At 38.7% G+C, this 23,420-nt stretch overlaps 2 protein-coding genes across 14 annotated transcripts in view; both read left to right on the top strand.

Annotated features, from left to right (window-relative positions):
* The window catches only part of LOC102683334 (syntaxin-binding protein 4), a 44,382-nt gene extending 27,950 nt beyond the window's left edge, over nucleotides 1–16,432 (top strand). For all 3 annotated transcript variants that reach the window (XM_015359774.2, XM_015359773.2, XM_015359775.2), the window contains exons 9-23: nucleotides 517–623; nucleotides 1,174–1,315; nucleotides 1,665–1,737; nucleotides 6,150–6,241; nucleotides 6,950–7,046; nucleotides 7,470–7,597; nucleotides 8,000–8,092; nucleotides 8,233–8,298; nucleotides 8,868–9,059; nucleotides 9,300–9,416; nucleotides 9,849–9,898; nucleotides 10,727–10,851; nucleotides 11,475–11,532; nucleotides 11,884–11,945; nucleotides 14,890–16,432. In XM_015359774.2, the coding sequence (XP_015215260.1) occupies nucleotides 517–623; nucleotides 1,174–1,315; nucleotides 1,665–1,737; nucleotides 6,150–6,241; nucleotides 6,950–7,046; nucleotides 7,470–7,597; nucleotides 8,000–8,092; nucleotides 8,233–8,298; nucleotides 8,868–9,059; nucleotides 9,300–9,416; nucleotides 9,849–9,898; nucleotides 10,727–10,851; nucleotides 11,475–11,532; nucleotides 11,884–11,908 (1,365 nt within the window). In that variant the 3' untranslated portion in view covers nucleotides 11,909–11,945; nucleotides 14,890–16,432. The remainder of the gene's footprint in view (nucleotides 1–516; nucleotides 624–1,173; nucleotides 1,316–1,664; nucleotides 1,738–6,149; nucleotides 6,242–6,949; nucleotides 7,047–7,469; nucleotides 7,598–7,999; nucleotides 8,093–8,232; nucleotides 8,299–8,867; nucleotides 9,060–9,299; nucleotides 9,417–9,848; nucleotides 9,899–10,726; nucleotides 10,852–11,474; nucleotides 11,533–11,883; nucleotides 11,946–14,889) is intronic.
* A 1,724-nt stretch (nucleotides 16,433–18,156) lies between these two features.
* The window catches only part of LOC102696074 (SEC14-like protein 5), a 55,547-nt gene continuing 50,283 nt past the window's right edge, over nucleotides 18,157–23,420 (top strand). For 6 of the 11 annotated variants that reach the window (XM_069181071.1, XM_069181072.1, XM_069181065.1 and 3 more), the window contains exons 1-3: nucleotides 18,705–19,206; nucleotides 21,161–21,245; nucleotides 22,363–22,432. In XM_069181071.1, the coding sequence (XP_069037172.1) occupies nucleotides 22,370–22,432 (63 nt within the window). In that variant the 5' untranslated portion in view covers nucleotides 18,705–19,206; nucleotides 21,161–21,245; nucleotides 22,363–22,369. Of the gene's footprint in view, nucleotides 18,180–18,704; nucleotides 19,207–20,347; nucleotides 20,370–21,160; nucleotides 21,246–22,362; nucleotides 22,433–23,420 lie in introns of those variants that run through there. The other 5 variants (XM_069181074.1, XM_069181073.1, XM_069181068.1 and 2 more) reach the window with 3 other exon arrangements.

Below are 23,420 nucleotides of genomic sequence, written 5' to 3'. Positions count from 1 at the left end.
GTCATGTGCAATTCTGTTTTCAGAACACCTTTTTCTGCTTTTAAGATGAGCTCTGAGTAATGACTGTAAACTGACATCACCTAGGTGAGAGTTAGAGTAAAACATTGATAACAATATGTGAGACACTTCATGTGCTGCTGTATATGTATTTGTCATTAATGGTCTACACTCCAGTAGCAGTTTTTATGGAAGCGCGTTGCTGGCATCAAGGAAAAAAATCCAGGTGGTATCTCTTACTTTCCTTATGATGTGATAGCACACCTCCTCTCCACTAAGTTTTGGAAAACTATGCAATGATATTTAAGGCTCATGTTAACTTTTAGGGCCTTCGTAGCAGTTTGTGTTAGTCACACTCACATTGCAAGGCCGCCAACTGATATACGCAGGTGTTGTAATTTACCGTCACATTACAGAAATTTAAGCTTTGGCTAACTTCAGAAATCCCTGCGTCCTGAAAAAGTTATTGCTACTCTGTGCACATACAGAAGATAATATGTTTCTTGCCATCTCTTACAGGATGGCAGGCTGAGACCAGGGGATCAGCTGATTGCCATGAATAAGGAGTCATTAATAGGTGTGACACATGAAGAGGCCAAGAGCACACTGAACAAAGTGAAATTCAGGTATTTACGCGTAACAGATGTCAGTGCTGCATGCGTCATCCAACAGCTTTTATCAACACAAAATGTATTTCTTGTACGCTATTTTTGCTATTTTATTTATGTTCTGACCTTCCGTCTGAAGAACAAGACTAACTGCCACGCTAAAATGTAGACCCCATGTTGTATACACGCGCTGAAATTGAGAGGCTGCTACTTACTCAGCAACACCAGAGCTACAACGGAAAAGTAAAAGATTGCTGTAACACTTTACATACAATGTTGTGCGATGAAGCTACTGACTTTAAAATCAGGCGTCATATATTGTTGGTATATTGACTCTTGGAGTCCCATTAGCAGTTCGTAATCATGTAACCCAGGTTCACAAAGCAGTCTGAGGATGTCAGGTCTCAACCAGGTTATTCTCTGATCAGAGGCCTTTACTGAATTCAGGAACCCACAGTTTTTAACTGTGGAACATTTAGCTGTTCAAACATGCATTAACACTGAAGGGAAACATTCATTATTTGTGCAAGTTGACCTTGTCTGATCAAATACTCTGTTTTCTTCCAAGGCAAGAAGGAACTGTGGAAATAGCTTTTATTCCTGGAAAAGGGTCCTTATCCAGCAGTAATTCCATGCATAATGGTGTTCAGAGGAATGCAGGGAATGGATACAGCTCCAGTCGATTGAGAGTCCATGTGAGATCTCCTGAGGTGAGGTTGAGCTATTCAAAAGTGCCAACTATTTATTCAGAGAGCGGTATTTATATTTGTTCTTTTAGCATTTCTGTCATTCGGGAAAGCCTGCTTTGAGTTTCATAACACCTTGGGATCATTTAAGTCAGATGTTTTCACAGTGGGCTTTCAAAAGGAAATGGCAGAATTCGCTCTGATTACCCAGGTACTGACAGGTGGGGCAGGTGTGAGATTCTCTGATTTTCAAATGTTCAGTTAAACACTTAAACATGAACATTTTTTGAATTTTTAGTTTTGAATACAAATGATGAAAAACGTTTAATGTTGTAGAAGGACAGTCAACAACAGTTTGCTCTCCTCTCTCCAGACCCGACAGGAAGATCCACTGTCTGTGCCTTCATCATCGCCTGACTCCTGTGCCCCAGACATACATGTTTCAGGTAATACAGTCAGTGATGCCCAGGCTCTGCTCCTGGCAGGTCACCATGTTTAATTATATGAAGCAGTTTACATGATTTTCATTGTTTTTATTTGAACACTGAACTCTAGCCGAAACTGAGGGGAGCAGTTTGAATTCAGCATCTTACTGTATGTGACTTCATCCATCTGTAGTGTAGAGCGCAGTAATATATTCAAATAATTTGTTTTGCATTTTGTACGTTTTGTTGAAAACCAAGCTCTTAATTTTAAGTCGTAGCATCAATGTAGTGGTCTCTTGACAACCACACAGAAAAACCCTAGTATCCAAATTCCACCTCTTTTACAGTTTCTGTCATGCTGACTGGCTTTTGTGTTATATCACCTTGATGTTACATGTTCTGATTTGTTCTATCAAACCTCAATTCTCAGTGGCTATGTCAGCAGTAACATCAATAGCTCTTTTTAAGCTATCAAACATGCTTAATTTAAAAATTATTAAAAGCTTGGTTTGGAAGATGTTTAACATGTTTTAATCCTGATTATTTAATTGGTGATCCACTGCAGTATGGCAATCTAAATTACTGGTACGGACGTCTTTAAAAAGCCTTTGAAATTGTTGGTTACAGAGACAGATTGTTACTGGAAAATTTGGTGAGCTCAGAAAGTAATGATCAAAGCAGAGAGAAAATTAAGTTTGACTCATGAGCTTTAAATGTGCTTCTTAAAGCCTATTAAGTAAATGTCACTCTCAGCAAACCTGTATCAACATTCCTTACACAAGAAGTCATTCAGAGAATTTACTCCGTTGTACAGAAAATCCGTTTCCATTGGAATGGCAACGATTCCGCAAAAAATAGTATAAAGAAATCCTGGATTAGTCAGAATCTCTGGTTAAAATTTAATCATTCCTCCACCAGAAACTAATCTTATATTTGCCCTTCAGGGCAATCGTGGGGATAAAATGTATTTAGAATTTAAGTCAAAATTCAGTGCATATAATGGAATACATTTTTTCATGTGCAACAGATAAAAGTATTATCACACCTCATTACTGCGCAGAATGACTGGTAAAGACAGTGATTTACTGCACATTATGCTCTCGTCAATGCAATGGGAATCAGTACGGGCAGATTGCATGTTGCTATAGTTACCAGCTCCCTAAAAGAAAATTAACTTCTTGTAGCATTCCACACCAAAACACTGAATCCAACACGTTGTGAAAAGGGAAAGATACTGAGCACTGCAAACATACTGTCAAATATACAGTTTTAATAGAACGGCACGATGTTCCATTCAGACATTTTCCCCACTTATTTTTCTCATATCTTGGAGTTAATGAAATACGCTACAAAGAGGGGCTTGCAAGTGTATATAGCAAACCTTCCACAGGTTTCAATAAATTGACCTCCTCTGAGCTATTTTGAAAAACAAATGATTTCTCGAGATGTTTTGTTTAAAGGTATATCTGCCATCCGAGAGAGATCTACGGTATAGGCTTCAAATAGTAAATGAATGAATGAGTGGGCAAGTTCGTGCCTGTGTTTGCATTAGAAGATACTCAAATTAGAAGCAGGGTAAAGGAATTGGAGTTCCTAATAATAAATACAATAAAGACATAAAAAATAATAAAGACAAGCCGCCCCATCTCACTACGTTCTGTACACATCGCCACATCAATCAATACAAGTCAAGCTTCACTCTGCTCACTACCCCTCAAGCGTCAAGCTGTTACAATGCGCTGCCCGTCTGCATGGCTTGCTCTGGCTTTCACCTCCTCCTGTCTGCTGTTCTCTTTCTGTCTGCCTGCTTGCTCTCTGTTGCCTGTCTCTCCGAACGCACAGCCACCTGATTGATCAGCGTGGCCCTCTCCCACCCCACTCCAGCAGGGAACCCATCTGCCTCCTCAGCTGCTCCATTGCCAGCCCTCAGCCTGGTTGTTGCTCCCATGCGCATCTCATGGGCTTTCCTAGCTGCTCTACTCTCTCTCTGTCCTGCTTTTAGTCCCCCTTCAGTGTTGCCTTTCATACGGATTCTGGCATTAAGGCCTGAAGAAACAAAAGAGATATCTTCTCTTGTCCTCCATCTTGCATCTCCCCTGCCGTTCATGTAGTACTACGAGCCTCATCTCTGGCTATTGCTCCAGTACCACTTGCTGTTGGGGGGTCATTGAATTGCAAAGGCTGTTATTCTTTGTGTGTTTAAGATCCTGCTGTTAATCCTGAATGCTGGCTTAATCCTTTTACATGTGCTGGTGCAGCTCACTTTATTTCCTAAAGTCTTTGATTGCTTTCCAAGGCTCTCTCCAGAATCCTGATTCATAACGGCAGCTTCCCCTTCATGCTCCATCTGTTGGGCAGTTTATTGACTATACAGGACATTTCACTTGATTTAACCACTTGAGAGGTGTGCTTCTCTTGTAAGCTTCTTAACTGCTTTCCCTTGACTTTCTTTCACGAATTCCCATTGTGCACTCATCTTAGGTATGCAATGTGTATTCTACCAAAGGATTGTGGTCCCCCTTCCTGTTTGCTCTGTGGTCTTTCTTTTGTCCCTTATATCTCCAGCTCTCTCTCACTGCTGACTGAAATCCAAGGTTTGTCTTAGCAGTTCTTAGCAGATACTGGAATAGAGTTGCTTCTTTTCTGTGACCTGAGGATTTCCATACCTTCAAGCAAACTCTCTGCTTAGTGGAATCCAGCTGTGGCTTCCAAGGGCAGTGGAGTGAGACTCCCTGGCCAGACAAGCACTCCTGTTCTTCCTCATCTGTTTCTCATTACACTTCTTTGGTTGGGGAAATCAGTTCTTGTCCATTCTCAAAACCTAGTGGTAGTTCATATAATTAATCAAGCTTGTTCTTCCTCCTTTGCAAATTATGATTGTGCTGAGGTTGCTCACCTGATTTTGTTCTGCCACTGGTGTACTGATAATGTAAGCAGCTGATGCTAATATAATGAAGCTCCACTCCCTACTTTAAGACTTAATCTCATTAAAGAGATTTTGTAATATGTTTTGTAGTTCCAGTCCTGGGTTGCTCATCACTCTCCCTCCAGCGAATGGAGGACTTGACACTCTTTTCTCCCTGGGTCTCTTTGGTTGGATGTGCTGCTCTGAATTCAGTGCCTCTTCTTCCCACATAAAAAAATACTTTCCTAAAGAAAACCAAATAGAAAGACATGTTGTTCAAGACACTGGTTTCCTTTTCTTCTCAGATGCTCCTGAGCTCTGGCTTGTTTTGGTGAGCAAATCTTCCGAATGAACCTAAATTTTATTGTTCTTTGATCTCGTGCCCTCAAGGGATTGACAGAGCCAACCCAACACACGTCTTCAAATGAGCTTGACAATACAAGTATTTTGATGTTTTGTTTTTCTTTACATCTTCACATACTGTTGCTTAATTTTTATTTCCCAATGCCTGCCATTGCATTAATTTTGGGGATGTTTCAATATCTATATATTTAAAAATAATTTGTAAAACATTTTGCCTTTGAATCCAAAGCTTAACTTAAACACACTGTTCCAGGGGTGAAAGGCTAGTACATGAATTCCTAGTGCCACCTGTTCTCTTGGATCAAAATTAAGCATACTCCTGTCTGCCTGGGATCGGTTCCAGTAGATTAACTATTTCACAAGGATTCGCAGGAGTCTGTACGGTTGTGTGAAGCTGGAAAGATTGAGTGTTCAGAACAACTTCCACCTTAATCACGATAGATCACTCATTGGTGTAAAACAAAACCTCCCAAAAGTCGAATGTCCACAGCACACTTTAATCTGTCACAGTGGAACTTCAACTGAGGTTTAGCAGAAAAAAAAAGGTTAACAAATATTCTTTTGGCAGGCACCTCCAGAATATATCAGGTGGGTACCTCCAGAATAGGTTGGGCTTGTTTCTCTGATGCTATTTCAGGATGTTTACATAAACACAGAACTCAGATGAGCTGAAATGCATGTACTGGCACAGTGGAGCAGTGGTCAGCACTGCTGCCTCACAGCGCTGGGGCCCTGGGTTCAGTTCTGGACCTGGGTGCCACAGTATCTGTGTGGCGTTTGTACACTCTTGCGGGTTTCCTCTAGGCTCCAGCGTCCTCCCACAGTCCAGAGTCATAGTGGCAGGTTAATTCTGGGGAACTTGGCCCTGGTGTGAGTGTGTCTGTCCTGCGATGGACTGGTGTCCCATCCAGGGTGTGTCCTGCCTTGGACCTGTTGCTTGCTGGGACAGACACCAGCCCCCTGCGACCCTAAAATGGACGGATCACATAAGATCTCGTAAGATTTTAATATGGACTGAGTGACGTTTTCAGTGTATCCATGTAAATCAGTTACTTGATATTTTTTCAGGAAATCTAATGAATTAAATGGACATCAGTGATCAGAGATTGGTTATAGAAAATGAGCGCTGCTTGCAAACGTTTTAACTTGTTTTTTCGTGCTCCAGGGTCAGCTCCATCACCGAAGGAAGCTGCGTTAGCAAAACCAAAGGTGTCTCTTGACCCACATGTTCGTTTGAAGACTGAAAAATTAGATCTGGTAAGTTCTAAGATTTAATCACAAATTCTTAGCTCAATTTCAAATAACATTTGCCTATTAAAAATATATTTTTTTAATTAATCAATTCAGAGTTATTTTACAGATGCTCTTCTGCGTAGGAAAAGATGTCGCAAGTACAATATATTTCACATGCTGTCTGCTTTTCTTCATGATTCGTTTGTTTAGCACTGATTTAATCTGATCCAACTAATCCAGTATCTGACCCTAATCTACCAGGCCATTAAAAGGATTATGTCTTGGAAGAGAACATTTTAATGTTAAATGAATGTGCAATGGTCATGAAGATAGTCAAATATTTTTTGAATGTTAACAAAAATTAATTTGTAAATGTGAAAAAATGACCTTAAACCTTGAAAGTAATCATGAGTGGCAAATTCAGTCCCTTGAAAAGAAAAGAGGTATAGTGGATCTTTGTAAATGGTATATGTTCATAAATCATGCTTTACAGAGATTCTGTTAGCCTTTATGCAGATCTTGCGTCTGTTAATGGTGGCCTACGCAGTCAACACGATATTGTTACTCTGTCATGTAAAAGCATAGTGATTCGAACCAGCTCTGCTGAAAATCACTGATGTTGTATTGCCATCTTGTGGGAATGGTTTAAAATGTCCACTGTAAGCCAGGTGCTCAAGTATAAGAAATGCCTTGTTCAAGTCAATATTCTGTTGTTGCATTTTTTTTAAACAGGCGCTAATATATCTGGGACTAGACGTTCCAGAAGAGGGAAGGAGAAAGTTAAGACAGAGCCTGACAACAGATCCGCAGGGAACAGTGGCCTTCGGAGGTGAGGCTGGATCAGAAAGGAATGATCATTTACAGCCTCGCTCATCACAGAATGTTATAACAAATGATCAGTAGAAAGGAGGCATGGAACATGATGTATCTGTTGTATTATTTTTGATGTGTAAGAAGAATATTTCTGTCACAGTGAAAATTACTTGAGGGAGAAATATATACAGTAAAATGTTTATATCACAGTATATCCCACATACCCCTCTCAGTCATGACCTCCCCATGTTTACTTCTCAGCATAAAACCTGTTTCTCAAAATCTTTTGAGATGACTTCAGAATTCTGTTCAAACAGTTACATTTTATTACAGTGAATGCATGAATGTATCCACTACCTTGTATCTGAAAAATCAACTTGCGGCTTTAGACAGTTTCAACTATGGGAGCACATAACAGTGATTTGTGTTTGTCGGGCAGATTTCGTGGAAGCCACCAGAGATGTTCTTCAGGATAAACTTGAGGAAGCGGGTCTGGCTCAGGGGCCGTTTCTCTTCTCTTACCACGAGGCAGCGAGTCTGATGGACACGTCAGCCTTCCATTCGCCTGTAAGTGCCGGGTTCCCCAGCAGGCTGGCCTGCAGCCCTCAGTGGAGCAGACTGGACTGCGGCACAATGTGTTATCTAACCGCTGCTGTTCACCTCTTCACATGGATTTATTCACTGTTGGAGGAGAAGATCGCAAGGTTTCAGTCAATTGAACCGTTGAAGCTTTCTTTTAAGTACTTAAGCCTTTTTTATAATGACTGTAGGCTTGTGGGTTTTTAGGCACATTTGTCCTGGTACTTCTTTAATGGAATTAATTAGCACTGAAAAACTGTGACAAACAAAACATTGGCATTCTGCTGACATAAACTCTCTGGTTACTCCACTTTTAAGATTTTAAGTCATTTGTCGTTGTTTTATTGCTTATTGACAAAAGGCATATCCAATGTCCCTTCTATTTTGCAGACATATGATTCAGAAAGGCCATGCAGCACAGACAACCTGGAACAGTTTCAGTCTGAGGTTGCACAGCTTCAGCAGCAAATGAAACAATTAAAGGCAAGTGAAAAATCTACACACAGCACAGTGCAACCAAAAATTATATATATGGTCTGATTTTCTCACATCGCCTTGGTAAAATTAAGTTTAAGGCTTATTAAACAGTTTATCTTTCTGGAATTATGGTTTTTATTTGACAGGTGTTACTGAAGGACACAGAGCACAGCAAGAACACACTGCAGGAGGAGCTCCAGAGGACCACAGAGGTAATGTTCTGGAAGCAGTGTCGTCATCTATTGCTTTTCTTTTTTAAAAACCTACCTAGAAACCTACAAAATCTTGATTTTAACTGTAAAAAAGTTTTAGATTATTCCCTGGTATGAATATAGCAAAAATAAAGTAGGGCATAGTAAGTAAACCTGTAGTCATTTGTAGTTACTGAATTTTCCTGTTGTGTCATTAGTGACTTTCCCGTATCTCTTGAGTAGTTTAAATTGTCCTACAGGTATGACGATTGACCATGTCATGAACTACAGTGAACTTTCTTCCTGTTGTCTTCGAGTGATGTGTGCTTTTCACACTTATAACGGAATCACCAGCTTCTGCACAAATAAATCAGACACGGCATCAAAGTGACGGCTGTCTGCAGAGCAGGCCAGCTGGATTAGAGCAGTTTCGGCCCCTGTTCACAGGGACAAGTGAAATTTGTGAAGAAGCATTTGAATGAATCTGCATTTCCACTTAGATGTGATGTAATTATTACTGCAATGCAGTGAACTTGGTGCCGTCAGGCCAGATGTGGGTTATGTCTAGTTTGTTTTGTTTTGCATTACAGAAAGCATCTGCTACGATTGCTGAGAATGAGAATTTGAAAAGCAAGCTGCAAGTAGCTGAGGCAGTTCAGCAGCAGACAAACAGTGCAGAGCAAGACTATGAAGAAGTGATCCGACTGCTTGAAGCAGAGATCAGAGACTTGAAAAATGAGCTTGCTGGAAAAAGGCAGAAGAAAGGCTTAGAAGCGACAAAAGTAGGCTATTTTTTCAAACATTTTAGACAATAAAAATATAAAATAAAAATATCACATGTATTTCAAAATGATGAATCCTATGTTGGCTTGTCAGTTTATTAGTGATATTTGAAATATATGCATATACTGTACCTCCATGTAAAAAAAAGGTGTCTGTTGTTGACCGTATTTAGGAATATGTGAATTTATGTGACACTATTTCAGTACATTATATGTATGGATATATCCTTGTTCTATCAGGAAGATGTAATTGAACTGAAGAGACGACTATCAATGATTGATTGTCGGCTGCGAAAATCTGAGCTCACCCGAAAACATCTAGAAATTTCCAATAAAAAGCTTCTGGGATTTGCGCAGGTATGAGCAGATATGATTAACAGGAAACAGGAAATTCATATTTAACCGAAGCTAAGTAAGATGGTGAGAGTTGTGATACATTACAGAAAATGATAAAAACTCAATGATAATGAAAAAGAATTCTGATACAGCTGTCATTTCTATCATAATGTCATCTTTTGGTTTTAAGATGTTTTTAAGTGTTGACAGAACATAATGTGTTTATAGTATAAGATAGTAGTGTTACAGTATACTGTATGTTTTCATGCTTTCTATTTCCTGTAGAACAAAAATAAACGTAAACTCTACAAATACTGTACATACAGCTATCACTGATACAAAGGCATAAAAATACAGTCTTGATGAATTTTAAGGATGTCAAAGTACGATTTCCAGTTTCACAGCATGAATAAAATGGTTTCCTTTCTTGAATTACATTTTTTTCATGCACAGAATGTTCACAAAGTGCTGACGTCCTCCAGCCTTTTTGGGAGTGAAAATGGGTATGTGTTTCCCGTCTCTGTAGCAAGACTTAACCATTTCGACACATCCACTCCCATCCTTCATTCAGAATTCCAGCCATCCCAGCCACAGACTATAGTGCCCCTGTGCTCAGGCAAGTGGTACTGCACTGTTAAAGCACAGACCACTAGACTCAAGAACAGCTTCTATCCCACTCCAGTGCGCATCCTCAACAGCTAACTGAAGGGCCTCAGACTCATTGCACGTCTGCACTACGCACTTTTTGCACAGTCTAGTGTGATTTTTCCCTCACTACTACATATTTACTGTCCACAACATATTTATAAATTGTTCCTGTTGTTATTGTTTATTATGTTTGTGATGTACTGTCTACATTGTGTGGTCTGCTGTGCTGTGTGTGTCCCGAGACATCAGCACGATGAAGAATTCCTATATACATGTACATGTGGCAATACACTACTCTACTCTACTCCTATACTTAGCAGGGATCACAGGCAACATTTACAGTCATCATGGGCCAATGCTCTGCAATATAGAGATTATTTGGTTTGCATTAGTGTAAAATTGTTAAGAAAAATAACTCAGAACCAGCTACTTGCAGCTCCCTGACAGTCCAGCACTTACCAATATGCATGTTTACCCTCTGAAAAGTAATTGAATATTCTATGCTGTACTGTGCTCCACTGTGCTGTGCATGAATAACAGACATTTCAAGTTTCATGTGTTTTATGTACTGTATGAATGGCAAACCTTCATGTTTTCTGTACGAAACCATGCAGTGACTGTCTAGAAAAGCCTGTTACTACTGACAGTGAATTCCGTCTTCCTGTTCCATGTGTTTTGATCAGGATCAATACCAAATTACCCGATGCACAAGCCGGAGGTGGCCTTGACTTTCCCGATCCTGCGGGTCTCCTGGCAGCCGAAGCAAAGCTGCTGGTTGACTGTGTGTACTCCTTCAGCACTGACGACAGTAAGAGCTGGTTCTCTCCTCGGGGTGCTCTTCCTCTGGGGGGCTGGTGCATCTGAATTCAAAACATCAGGTCTCACATCTCACGTCTAGAGCCCGGAGCCCATCGATTTCAGTTGAACATTTTACCTTACTGCCAATGAAATACCTAAACATAATTATTGAAAAAAGTTGTAATTTGCAAAATCTGTCATACGAGAGCAGCAATTGGTGGCAATGTTTTTGAAAGAGTGAGGTTTATGCTTCCACCCTCTGGGAGTGACTGAGTGTTGGGATTGTAATTTCTGATCGGGGACAAAGCATTTATTTATTCTGCCGTAATAATTCAGTCATCCTTCATTATCGCAAGCAAAAGTATCAGTTAGAATATCCACTGCTCTGCAGCTCTTACAATTTCTCTTTGAAAAATTCTGACATGGCTGTACAAGTAAATCAAAACAGTTTAACAGATTTTAATATTTATTTTTAATAATAATAATTAATACATTATTATAAATACTGTTTTCATAAAAGTACTGACCAAGGGACATTTGAAAATCTGTGAATGTACTTCCTGTTCTGCTGTCTAACAAATACACGCTTTGTGTTTAAAAGTCTTATATTACCGTAATCATATTCTCACTAAGTGTTACAGATTGGTCGGGAGAAGAGCAGCACAGCAGAAAGCACAAATTATTCAGCTGAGTAAGTGAACTTAAGTCTTGTATTCTCAAATACTTCCATCAGATGGCTGAAAACGTTTTTATGATTTTGCATCTATAAGTTAAATGTCACTTAAAATTTTTGCATGGTTTGGTAAAGAGGTTTGCATGATAATTCAGAGGATTCAGTTATCAGTAGGGATAATATATATACTGTAAATGTTGTTGTGTTAAAGAAAACTGAAACAACACTAAGCTAACTGTAAACTGAAAATAAAGATGTTGATTCACTGTTGATTTTCAGAGATAGTTTACATAAATCCAAGATATAACAGTTTGACAGTATGCTCATTCTTATATTGTTAATTTGTGTCTGATTTATGATTTGCTTTAGAACACGTGAAAGGTGTTCACACTGAAAACAGAAACTGGAGTCTTTCACCCAGCTCAGAACAGGTGAGGCTCACACTCTTAAACAACATATCATCCTTTATCTGTTCCCCTGGCAGGCACTCACTCAGCCTCCTCCAGCTTTAACAAGCACTATGCTTAGCTTGCCAAGGAATATATGAACCTCAAATGCAAGGTTGAAATCTGATTGTTTTGTGTACAGTATGGGATAAGCACTAGTTTGAAGCTGAAGCAATCTTGTGCTGCTGTGCATCCATCCATTTTCCAGCCATTTCCAGAAATATGTGTATGGATGTAAATACTGTACCTCTCGCCAGGCATTTCAGATTTCATAAAATATTATTTTTTTATTAGTAAATCATTTATACCAAACTGATGTGATTTGAAGGTATCATAGCCCAGACTTTTTAGGAACATATTTTAGCTATTTGACCACTGCCAAGAGCTCTAAACAGAAATTAAAACAAGCATTAAAATAAAGAGAGATTTTATATGGACCTTTTCTTGAAATTAAGTTTTGTACTTTTGCCTCAGCATTCCTTTCTTTATTTTATCCATTGCCAGAAAGCACAACGTCTGTGAATTAAGGACTTTAATTCAAATAAGCTTTTTTCATGAATCTGCACAAATACATATACTGCGCAAATGTATTTGGAAAAATATTGTGTGGCTTTAATTTGTGTTTAACTGTTAACATATTCACTGTAGCATCAAAGTGGGAGCAGATGTATGTAGATTGTTAATAGTTCTTAGTGCTGAACTGTTACCTCACATGACTGAGCAGCACAGTGGGCATATAGACAGCTGTGTTTTCCTGGCCATGAAGGTTTTCTTTGTATAGATCTTCTGTATTCTGCTTCTGGTTGTCTCATTTGTATAAAGTGGCATTATATGTAGAACAATTGCAGAATATTAAAAACACGATATGTGAGGTTCCCTACATAGAGTTAAAACTTTAAACTTATTTCAGAAAGAAGGACGAATCTCTTAATTTTATAATCATCCATCTTCAGTCCACTTTCCTTGGTGACATTCATATTAATTATTATATTCCATCCTAAGAAACAAACACCCAAAAGAATGTAAAGCTCTTAAACAATATTGCTATCTTTTCCAAGCAGGAAAGGCATAAAGAGTTTTTAGGAACAATGAGGCCTTGTGTGTTTATCCTATGCTGCGGTAATGCCACTCCTTCATGGCTCAGCATCCTCACCTTACTAACCAAGAGCACTTTTCTACCAGAGCAGTATTTTACAGATGATTCCTCTGTTGCTTTCATTTAGAAACAAGGAATTCATCATTAAAATAAATACAGCCATTTCGTGTTTTTCTTGGGTTAACAATGAGTACCCTGTGTGTGTACTATGTGTTACACACATTCGTTATTCTTTCGCCCTGCACATGACCTGCCTGGGTAGCTAACTGGTTTAACAAAACAATTATGAGGTTTAACAACAGTTATACAATATATAACTATAGAATAGTGCTGAAAGTAAGCTGTGAGATTTTTTTGTTCCTGATATGGGGCTTTTTGAGATTTGTGTGGGCATGACAACTACAAATACTTTCTGACCTCTTATTTTCTGGAAGCTGTGAATTGTCTATCCATCAAAATTCTCTGTTGGTGTTTAATACACTTACACAGTTAATATTTATAAAACTGTCACAATGACTGATTTTGACAAGCAAGTCATACTTGTTTTCAGTTATTCTGGCAGCCAATGCACAATTCATTTTCTACCTTGGAGAGAACTCCAGTTGTCGTATAACCTCTTCTAGTCTTAAACTCTTCTAGTTTTAAATCAAATAACTCTTAGCAGAGGGTAAACTTCTTGGCTTGTAGATATCCACACAAGGCCTCATTGTTTCCAAAGTCTGAAAGAAATAAAGGATTATCTTTATGTTTTACATGATGTGATCATGATTAAAGAAGTAAGAATGAAATTTAAAGAGTGTTACAGTAGGTGCTTTTATGTTCCTTTTTTCACATTTTCTGTTTTAAATAAAACTGTACATATATCAATCAGCTGTAAGAATGACCATGTTTTTGAACTATAATCATGTGCCATAGCAGAGTGTAAATATGTTTAATAAATTTTTGGCCACTTGGAATATGAGCTGAAAAAGTGAATTTATTTCCTTGCAGCTGTTTATGTGTACTTGATGTCTTCGTCATTGACTTCTCTAAGCTGTAGACTGTGGCAGGGAGTTGTCAGAACACATTCCTGTATGATATGTCCTTTAGAATGACAGGCCACATAGCACTACCTCACTGACTCGAGGAATGGAGGGAGGAATCTCTGTGGAAAAGGATAAGAAGGACTTGTAGATACTGATTATTGTGCAAGAGCAAATGACATTGAAGTTGACATGTCGGTAGGCCTCATGGGTGCCTCGCTGGGCTGGCCTGGGAAGCACTAGGATGCTCTGAAAGTCGCAGTTGATATGAGGACATGACAGCCGCACGAGTCCAGACTCTGCTGTGCGGAAATATGGGCAGGTCTTGCTGAAGGTTGAAAATCAGTCCCTATCAAAACTGGCCTGGTAGACCTTTCACTCAGACAGCATTGAATATGATTAAAAATATCTCTTAAACGACTGAATAGGCATTCACACTCAAGTGATATTCACACTTTTATGTCTGCAAGGCAGAACAGCACAGAGGACATCTTTATTCAGGGTCAACTTCATTGGACATACCTGATAAAGGGCCACGTGTTTTGGATATGAAAATAATAATGCAAGCAACTGTTTTCTGATTCTATGATTTGTGTACACTAAAAGCATTTAAAGTGGAAGTCCATGACTGTATAACTAAAAAAATCATAAAGCAACTACAAGGAACTTAAAAAATATGGTGCCGCTGTGTAATGAGTTTTATTTAGTTTTTATATTTATGCATTCTTTATTGAAATGTATTTATCAGAGACTAAGCTTTTGAAAGGAAAAAAGGGAATATTTTTATCAATTGTTTCTTTTTGTCTTGAAGTTGCAGCACACAGCAGCTGTGATCATCATGACTTGGAACTCCTGGAAAAGACAAAAGTGAAAGATGTGAGGAACAACTCAAAATGCAACGAAAAGATTCTGAAGAAATCCTCTGAAAAAGTTTATTCAAGGACCTTTAATATTTTAGAAGATGAGAGTGTACAACTGTTGCTTGGCAGCTTTATGAACTGTTACATTAGTGGAGGCTCCAGTTGATCACTGCTTTATCGATATGTCACTAACAGCAACAAAACAAATTGATTTCATGTTTACATTTAACAGTAACTAGCCGTTTAAATGGAATGATCTGCATTAGTAAGATGGAATTGAAGTGTAGGCATGTGCAGTAACAGTCTCCATCAGAATGTCCTAGCAAGACAGGACAAAGAAAGGAAGAGTAAATCATCTGAAACCAGTGAAAACACCTGAAGGACCTCTATTGCCTGAAAAGATATATTGCAAAAGAACATACTGTGTTTATGCGTTATTTGACAAGAATCATTCTGTATATACCATACAACGTTTTAGTATTTTTTATTTTGCCAATATGTCAGTACATTAGTGCATTCTGGTATTTATTTCAGAATCAGTGCATTGCTGGTGATTCTAGAAGGAGGTCATTAAATGACCTGGATAAATAAAAAATGCTTCAATGTTTGAATAATTGCACATCTGTATTTATTTAATCTATTAAATGCTCTGAGATATCAGAGATTTTATATAACTAGCATCCAGTCTTTTATTAAAAATGACCTGTTGACAAGTTCAGTCATCAAGAGATAAACAGTTACTATTGTAAACCTTATAATCCTCACAACCTGAATTTATTATCACATTTTTGCTTTTAGGGTTACACAAAACACAGGATTAGTACAGTATTTTCCAATGTCATGGTAAAACAGAAAAGCAACTGTGTCCTGTTGTACAGTATATAGGATGTCCTTTAAACAGGGCTTCCTGTATGGTGTGATACAACTTGTACATTGTATTTTAGAATGTGTGCAATAACCCAGTTTATCACCCTGGCATAGCCTGTTCAAGACATCATGCGAAAGGCTGAAGCACCTGTGTTTTACTAGAACCACAACACTGTGACTCATACTGTAATTGCACTACGCCAACTTTCTAACAAGACAGTGCAGGCGAAGAACTTGTTCTCTTTTTCTTGAATTACCAAACATACCAAAGTACTAAATAATTCTGATTTCTAAATTAGTAATCACTAAGTAATATACAGTGTATGGGTTTGAGTTTCTGTCATCAACAAAATAAAAGTTTTTATAAGCTTTGTGATGGAATGTACTGGAAATTAAACTTGAACATCTTTCAGTTATGAATGTTGTGTAGATCTAGTCAAAATGTGGGAGAGGAGTAAAATGTGTGGTAATGGTTTATAAGGAAAGGTTCGTTTTCGTCATAGTACATGCTACAATAGTGTTAAACATTATATTTACACTTGTATTTCAATTAGAGTGCAATATATGCATATGTGCCCTCAGTTTTTCTTTTCTTTTTTATTAAAGGAAATAATTCTTCATAACTTTCATCTGACTGTACTATTCATTCCTTGCTATTTCTGTTTATTACATTAAAGTAAAAAGAGGCACTGTCTCTGAACGACTATGATCTCCGTCCATCTATAGATTTCAGAGAAGGTATATAAAAGAAGACCACACAATATAAAGCAGAGTTAAACAGATCTCATTAATGCTGTCAGTGTGTTTCAAGGACTGTGCCAGCAGTGCAGTACATAATGTCTGCTATAATTACTATTTTTTCAGATGTCTTAAGAATTCAGATTTGTAGCTAATTAATCAAAGGCATGCTGTCCTGTGCCAGTACTATAATGTGGTGCATTGTTTAGACTGTGCTAAAATCATACACTTCCATCCAGTGTTTATTCCCATTAAAACTGCACACACTCTTTAGGAAAAAATGGTACTGTACGTATCACGCATCATTAAGATTGGGTACTATTATTTTACACAGTAAAGACAAGCAGTAAGGAGACTTCACCCTAAGACATTAGATTTTTTGCAAGAAAGCTCCTCGTCTGAGCTAAATGTCTCTTTATAAAGTGTGTAGGGTTAGCAAAGCAGCCTCCAGTGCAATTTCATGAATGCCATGTACACAGAAAGGGTCTCTAATAACAAAGGGGCTTTGATACCATGGAGAATCACAATATCCGTTGGTAGAACAACTTCGAAAAGCATTCTTTTGTATTTACAATCAGTGCAGTGGTGGTTTTAGTAGTTTGTATAGTTTAACATTTAAATAATTATCCCTTCAAAGATATGACTTACTGTACAATACCATTTCAGTTCACATCTTGAGCATACTGGACTATACGGCACCAAAAAGGTGGGAGAGATTAACATGATTTAGTTCCCTGATATATTCATACAATTGTAATAAAACCTCTTGTTATTTTCTTCCAAGGAGACCTCATTTGTGACTGGATTTTAATATATACAGTATATACATCTGAATGCAAGTATTAAAATAAATATAAAATTAAAAGAAAACACTGTAAAATCAAATGTTAATTAACCCTCTTCAGCCAGGAGTCTCGGGTCTCATTTCCTGGAAGGACTTTTTTGGTTTTGTTTCACCATACAGTAGCTCACAGTTACATTGTTGAATTAACTGTTTAACAACTGCATAACAGGAATACAGTATTTCTGCTCATGCTCAGATGTGTTTATAAGTAACTTCCTTTACTGAAGTGAAGGTCAATCAAAAGGAATCAAGTGGTAAATAAATCATGTATACTGTAAGTCTAACTAAGAAAATAATTAGGTCAGTTATTTCATTGAATATTCATGTACAGTATGAACAAAAGTTGGAAGACAATAGGAATTGAGCCTGAGACTCCCTGCCCACTAAGCTAGAGGCTTTTGTTTCTCATTTTAGCTAGAAAAATCTGTGGAAGACCTGAGGTCCTGACAGTCTGGGGACATACTGTACAGTAGCACGCTTTGTCTTTATTCCTGCACAATTAAAACCTCTGCCAAAAACCAAAGGTTGTAGACCGAACTAGAGTTTAGAAACGGGAAGTAGATGTTCAGGAAGATGAAAAACAATGTTTTATGTTGAATGTTTGTCAAAGCGTAATACTACCGAGCACACGAACAGTGAGGGATTCACCCCCCTGTCTACTGGCAGAACACTGCACATCTGGAACCACTGTCCTGCACGAACAATCCCTCAGTGTTGAGTCTGACCCTGCGCTGAGCTCTCTCCCAAAGTGTGAAGGCGTATTCATTGCTATTTGAGGATTCTGCATGCATGGTAAGAAAAAAATAATCGCTTAAGTATTCCAGAGTTCTAAATTAAAGCTTCCCTTCTCGATTTCTAAACTTGATGTAAAAAAATTTACATGAAAAACAAAAGTCAGCAGAGACAAACCTTCAGCACATGTATTTCAGAATGGCTGCATTCAGGTCATTTAGTTAGTATTAAATGTAGCGTTTGCAATGCACATATTATAATTCAAATCACTACTTAAACTTAAAGTGCACAAATACTTTGCAATTGAAAATAAGACTAAAAGCTTTAGAGTAATATTTTCTCATCAGCAAGCTTGCCTATTCAATTTTACATTTTTAAGATACGATTACAATAAACATTATGAATAATACCGTGTTTATTATTAGATACTGTTGGATTCCTACTCACTAGAAAACATTTTTCTTCAAAGAGTGAATGATTAGATTTTGATAGTGCCGCTGCTCTTTAGAGAAGCTGCATGCCGTCGGTGCTGCCGGCTGGGGGCACCTACACATGTGGATAGCGGTAACTAATTTTGGCAATGACATCACAGCAAGTCACACAGTGACAAGCGCAGAGAAAGAATTAGCCGGGAAAGGAGCTCATATATTGGCTGTCCGAAATAATAAGCATGCTCGAATAAAAATAAAAATAAAAACGCGTTTCGCAACCAACTGAATCTACAAAACACGAAATTCCATCAACCCGTTTGACCGCGTACTGACTGATCATTTACTCGCTGATAATGTCGATAGAGTAGTGCATTGTGCCTTCAGCAACACCAGGAACCGGCTCCGTGCAAGCATGCGGCGGAGGTCGCATCTGTTCAGGTGAAAGCAGGATGGAATTCGTCCGGAACCAACGGAATGAGAGAGCTAGGAAACGCTGTTTTATTCCGGGTCTTTTTCGATGAATACCTCGTAGTGTTGGAATTGCGGAATCTATGCAATATTGCAAATAAAAGCAATATTCAGGTTTAAAAAATACATATAGATGAAATAACAGGATTAATTGAAGAAGTAACTGCAGCTGGACCCTGTAATGCAAGGTAAGAGGCATTTAATCATGCACGCTTGTAAAAAATACTCATTTTCAGGTACATTGTTAGACTGATGAGGTTAGTTTCAGACAACGAAAGAGCTACAACTGGATTTTGAGAGACGTTATTTACTGTTTATTAATTTTGTGTGAGTGTTTACAGCTAAAGAGGAAATAACACGTTGATGTTTGGAGTATGCAAAAATCTGTTTAGGTGCATATCATGTAAATATTTTTAAAACGTTCAGTGTCCTCAATATTTGTGCGCGTGTGAAGAAGCTTGTCCTTCAGTACTGCGTGAGACCGGTGTGGTTTGCAACAGTGGTAGTCAAGCTGTCAAGTGCTGGCGTCGTGCAGTATCTTAGAGATTTTCATGTCTGAAATTCCCTCGAATTTGGCCATCTGGTTTCGAGCTTTATTAAAAACTGCACTTGCGCATGATCTAAAAATAGAAGGCCCACACATGCAGCTCTTCCCTGGATAGCGGAATGCAGAAGGACCCGAGGGGGTGAGAGCCCCACAAACTCAAGACCCCGCAGGTGTCAACTTCGACCCCAGGAATGACGAGCTCTTGCAGGTTTATAGAGGTCGCATCAACGCCAAAGCCGCCGTATCAATATCATCAATATCATCAAGTGAAGAGTACATAATGAAGAGGAGCAAGGGATGACAGGCAATTCATTCGATCAATTATACACTCGGTGGACTGCAACGATCATGTTGTTGGGTACTAAAACGTTTTCCATCTCCATTTTGTACACTTATGTTAATATCACTTTGCTGCAGGGATGTAAAACTTCATAACTGTAATATTTCTAACCTGGCTTCAAAGTGATTTATAAATACGTGTACATTTAAAGAGGAACTGCAGTCCCAATTTCTCAGACTGCTTATTAAATCTCAGAAACAAAATAAATTCATTGACGGCATAGAAAAAACATGACTAATTCTGAATTAAGCACATATCGGGAACTCTGTGAGAGTACAGTAAGTCGCAGTGTTGTGACAAACTCCTGGTCTCGAGTTCGTGAGAATAGTGACGTGGTGTAGCCCTTCCTGCTCCCTAGTCACTGTGCTGACTGATGTCATGTGAGGTGCGAGCCAATAAGTACAGGTTGTGCAACAGACATTTCACCGCAGGAATGTTCCAGTGATATCTGCATGAGTTACCAAGTAAGTTGTATAAGTTGGAAAAACCATAATATAATATAGACTACTTAAGATTTATACCGTATGTATTCTAGGTACGGAGTTCTGACATGAAGCTTTTACTTCAACACCCCATTTCGACTGATAAACATCCGTTTAACTGCGATGTAGTGTATTTTGTACACAGACATTTCAATAGTACAGGTATTTAATAGTACAAAGCTTTGAGGTATTGCCAAGTTTATCTTATCTAGTTTACTTTGAATGAACATGAATGAGCCGTTATGTTCCTCGTACTGTTATTTTTATACTAGGACAGACAATATTTACTGAGTAGTACAGAGCATTAAATAAACAGTGATATTGCCAAGTTTTCCTTAGTTTACTTTGCCTGTTTTGTGTCGAGCCGGCTCAGCATGAATGAAGAGGGTGTGTCACTACTTTTGTGCAGGGACAGATGAGAGGAAATTCAGTTTCATCAAAAATGAAAAAGTATTTTTTTTAAGTGATCAGCTGACGTGTTTTGCCACTGGAAAAAAAGCATCAACAGCAGAGAGCAGTTTGACCCTGGGCAATGTGACAAATGAGTGACATCACGTGAGGGGTCCCATGACCTTTTTGATAACGATGCCCCTCGAATTCCTCAAGCACTTGAGGCCACACTGGCGCGGCGTCACAGAAGTGTGGATCTGGAGGAAGGACTCAGGGCTCAGCACGAGAACTGGGACACAGTGAAAGCAATATGGCGCTGCTCACACTGTCCCTGCGTTGCTGTTGTGGCTAAGTGTTCATTTGCAATCTTTCCCATAATGCAGGGCAGACTGCCTTCTCTGGACATCTCAGCCACCCCCTTTCAGAACTGACTGATGCTGCAGTGTAGGTGTGGGTCTGAATTCAGGGGTAAGTCTGGTGAATTCAGTTCCATTTGTGTTTGTAAGCTTCCCCACTATGGTTGTCTGCATGTTTCCGACTTATCTGTAAACCATCTCAGTTCTTGTGAACTGTGTGAGTCATGGCTTCTAGCTGCATATTGGTGATGAAAGCGTTGTAGTGCAAATACAGAAACGCAACACCAGTGGAAAATACAGTCCTGTATTACAGATCATGTATAACAGATTATGATTTGTGCGTATACATACAGTATATATCCATCCATTTTCCAGCATTATCCGTTTTCTAATTGTTTTATTCAGAAAAGGACTGTGGGGGAGCTGGAGTCTATCCCAGCATGTAGTGGGCACAAGGCAGGGTACACGGTGGACAGGATGCCAGTCCATCATAGGGCACCCGCAGACACGCACACAGCCAAGTAACTCACCACCAGCTCATTGGACCGTGGGAGGAAACTCACTTTGAATGCAAGAGGAGCACAAGCTCCATGCAGATGCACCTCAGGAATAGAACCTCACACACACATAGATATACAAACTGTGTATATGTCCATCACTGATCCATCAAATTGATCAGTTTTGTTAGTTATTTTAATCATATTTTGATTATTTACATTTCATTAGCAAACTCTGATGGGAAGTTTGCCATCATTTTGTATCCAATCCTAACGGCAATCCTACAGTGGTCCGACAGGTTTGGTCATGTTCGACTCCAGCCCAGGCAGTCCCAGCTCTGTCCAATACGGGGCCACAGGAGAGCCGGAGCCTGTCCCGGCAAGCAAGGAGTGCAAGGCAGGATACACCCTGGGTGGGACACCAGTATACCGCAGGCTATATACAGGCACAGACACAAACACCCGCACACTCGCGCCAGGGTATATAAACCAATCATTACTCCACGCTCTAAAGACTTCTGGGTACCTTTTATTTCTGTATTGCAAATGAACTAGTCTTGTGAAAACTTTGCCTTTATTAATTATTCATCCTGACAGGAGAGAATGACTTTAATGATGTTGATAATTGGTATTTTTTTATCATTATTATTATTATTGTTATTGTTATTGTTATTATAAATGTTATAAATGTATTACTTTCTAAACTAGCAACTTGTTAATGTTACATTGCAGGGTGAAAATGGTGCAGAAATATCAGTCTCCGGTGCGAGTGTACAAGTACTCCTTTGAAATGGTGATGGCGGTGAGTACACCACAATTAACAGTGAAAGCTGCTGGGTGAAGAGGGTGACATGTCTGTCAGTGGAGGGGACAGCGGTCACATTGTCCACTGTTTTCTCACCTTACTCTGCTCAGCACATTACATGACATTAAATACTAAACTGTGTGAGTCTTTGGGGTTACGTTTGTCATTTAATTATCTTTGCTAAAGAAAGAAAGACTCTAATTGAGATAAGAAGTTCCCCTCCCCCCGGGTGCAGTGCAGAGCTTTGCTGCAGTTGCAGGTAGAGAAAGCTCAGTGTGCTGTGCATTTCTGCGTACAGTTACAATTAATTCAACTGCAAGCAGACATCTTTAATTCTAGCACTGCCTGTTATTTCCGTTCATAACAAATGCAAGGAGTCTGTACACTTTTCAAGTGAGGCCCAGTGAGTCATTGATATTTTAATGATAAATCATTATAACAGAGTCTATCATGTTGAGTTCTTCCTAATTATTAATGTTCAAAATACACCTCATCTTACACCAGAGTCCAGATAAAGATTAAGAAAAGCTCCTTTCATATCACAAAATGTGGCTTCTCCTGAGGAGAAAAAGACAGAATCTCACAGCTCCTGAATAACAGCCAAATTATTTTAATTTAAAGCAATTGTTTTATATCTGGAGTACTTTTCCTCATCCTTGAATCCAAAAGGTCTTATCAAAATAACTTTCAGAGATGGTGATCGCAATGAGATTGTGTTGGACTGTAGCTCCTGAAGACTTGCTGTTTCTGCAGTTTGTCCTGAGTTAAGATTGTTGCACCAATGAGGTATTTAAATGCTAATTAGAGTCTCTGTATATGAAGTCAAAGATCAAGAAGAAACATTGGCTAATTGAGTTGTGTCAACACATTAAGTGTTTCTCAGCATTTGTCAAGTAGTTCAGAATGATCAGTCCTATCTGGTAGCTATTATAGTACCTAAATGAATTTAGGCCTGAACTGATATTCTGCAGTAGCTGTTGATAAA

This window comes from Lepisosteus oculatus, chromosome 19 (assembly GCF_040954835.1).
Source record: "Lepisosteus oculatus isolate fLepOcu1 chromosome 19, fLepOcu1.hap2, whole genome shotgun sequence".
In the NCBI taxonomy this organism is placed as follows: Eukaryota; Metazoa; Chordata; class Actinopteri; order Semionotiformes; family Lepisosteidae; genus Lepisosteus; species Lepisosteus oculatus.
This window is presented reverse-complemented; position numbering and strand designations above follow the sequence as displayed.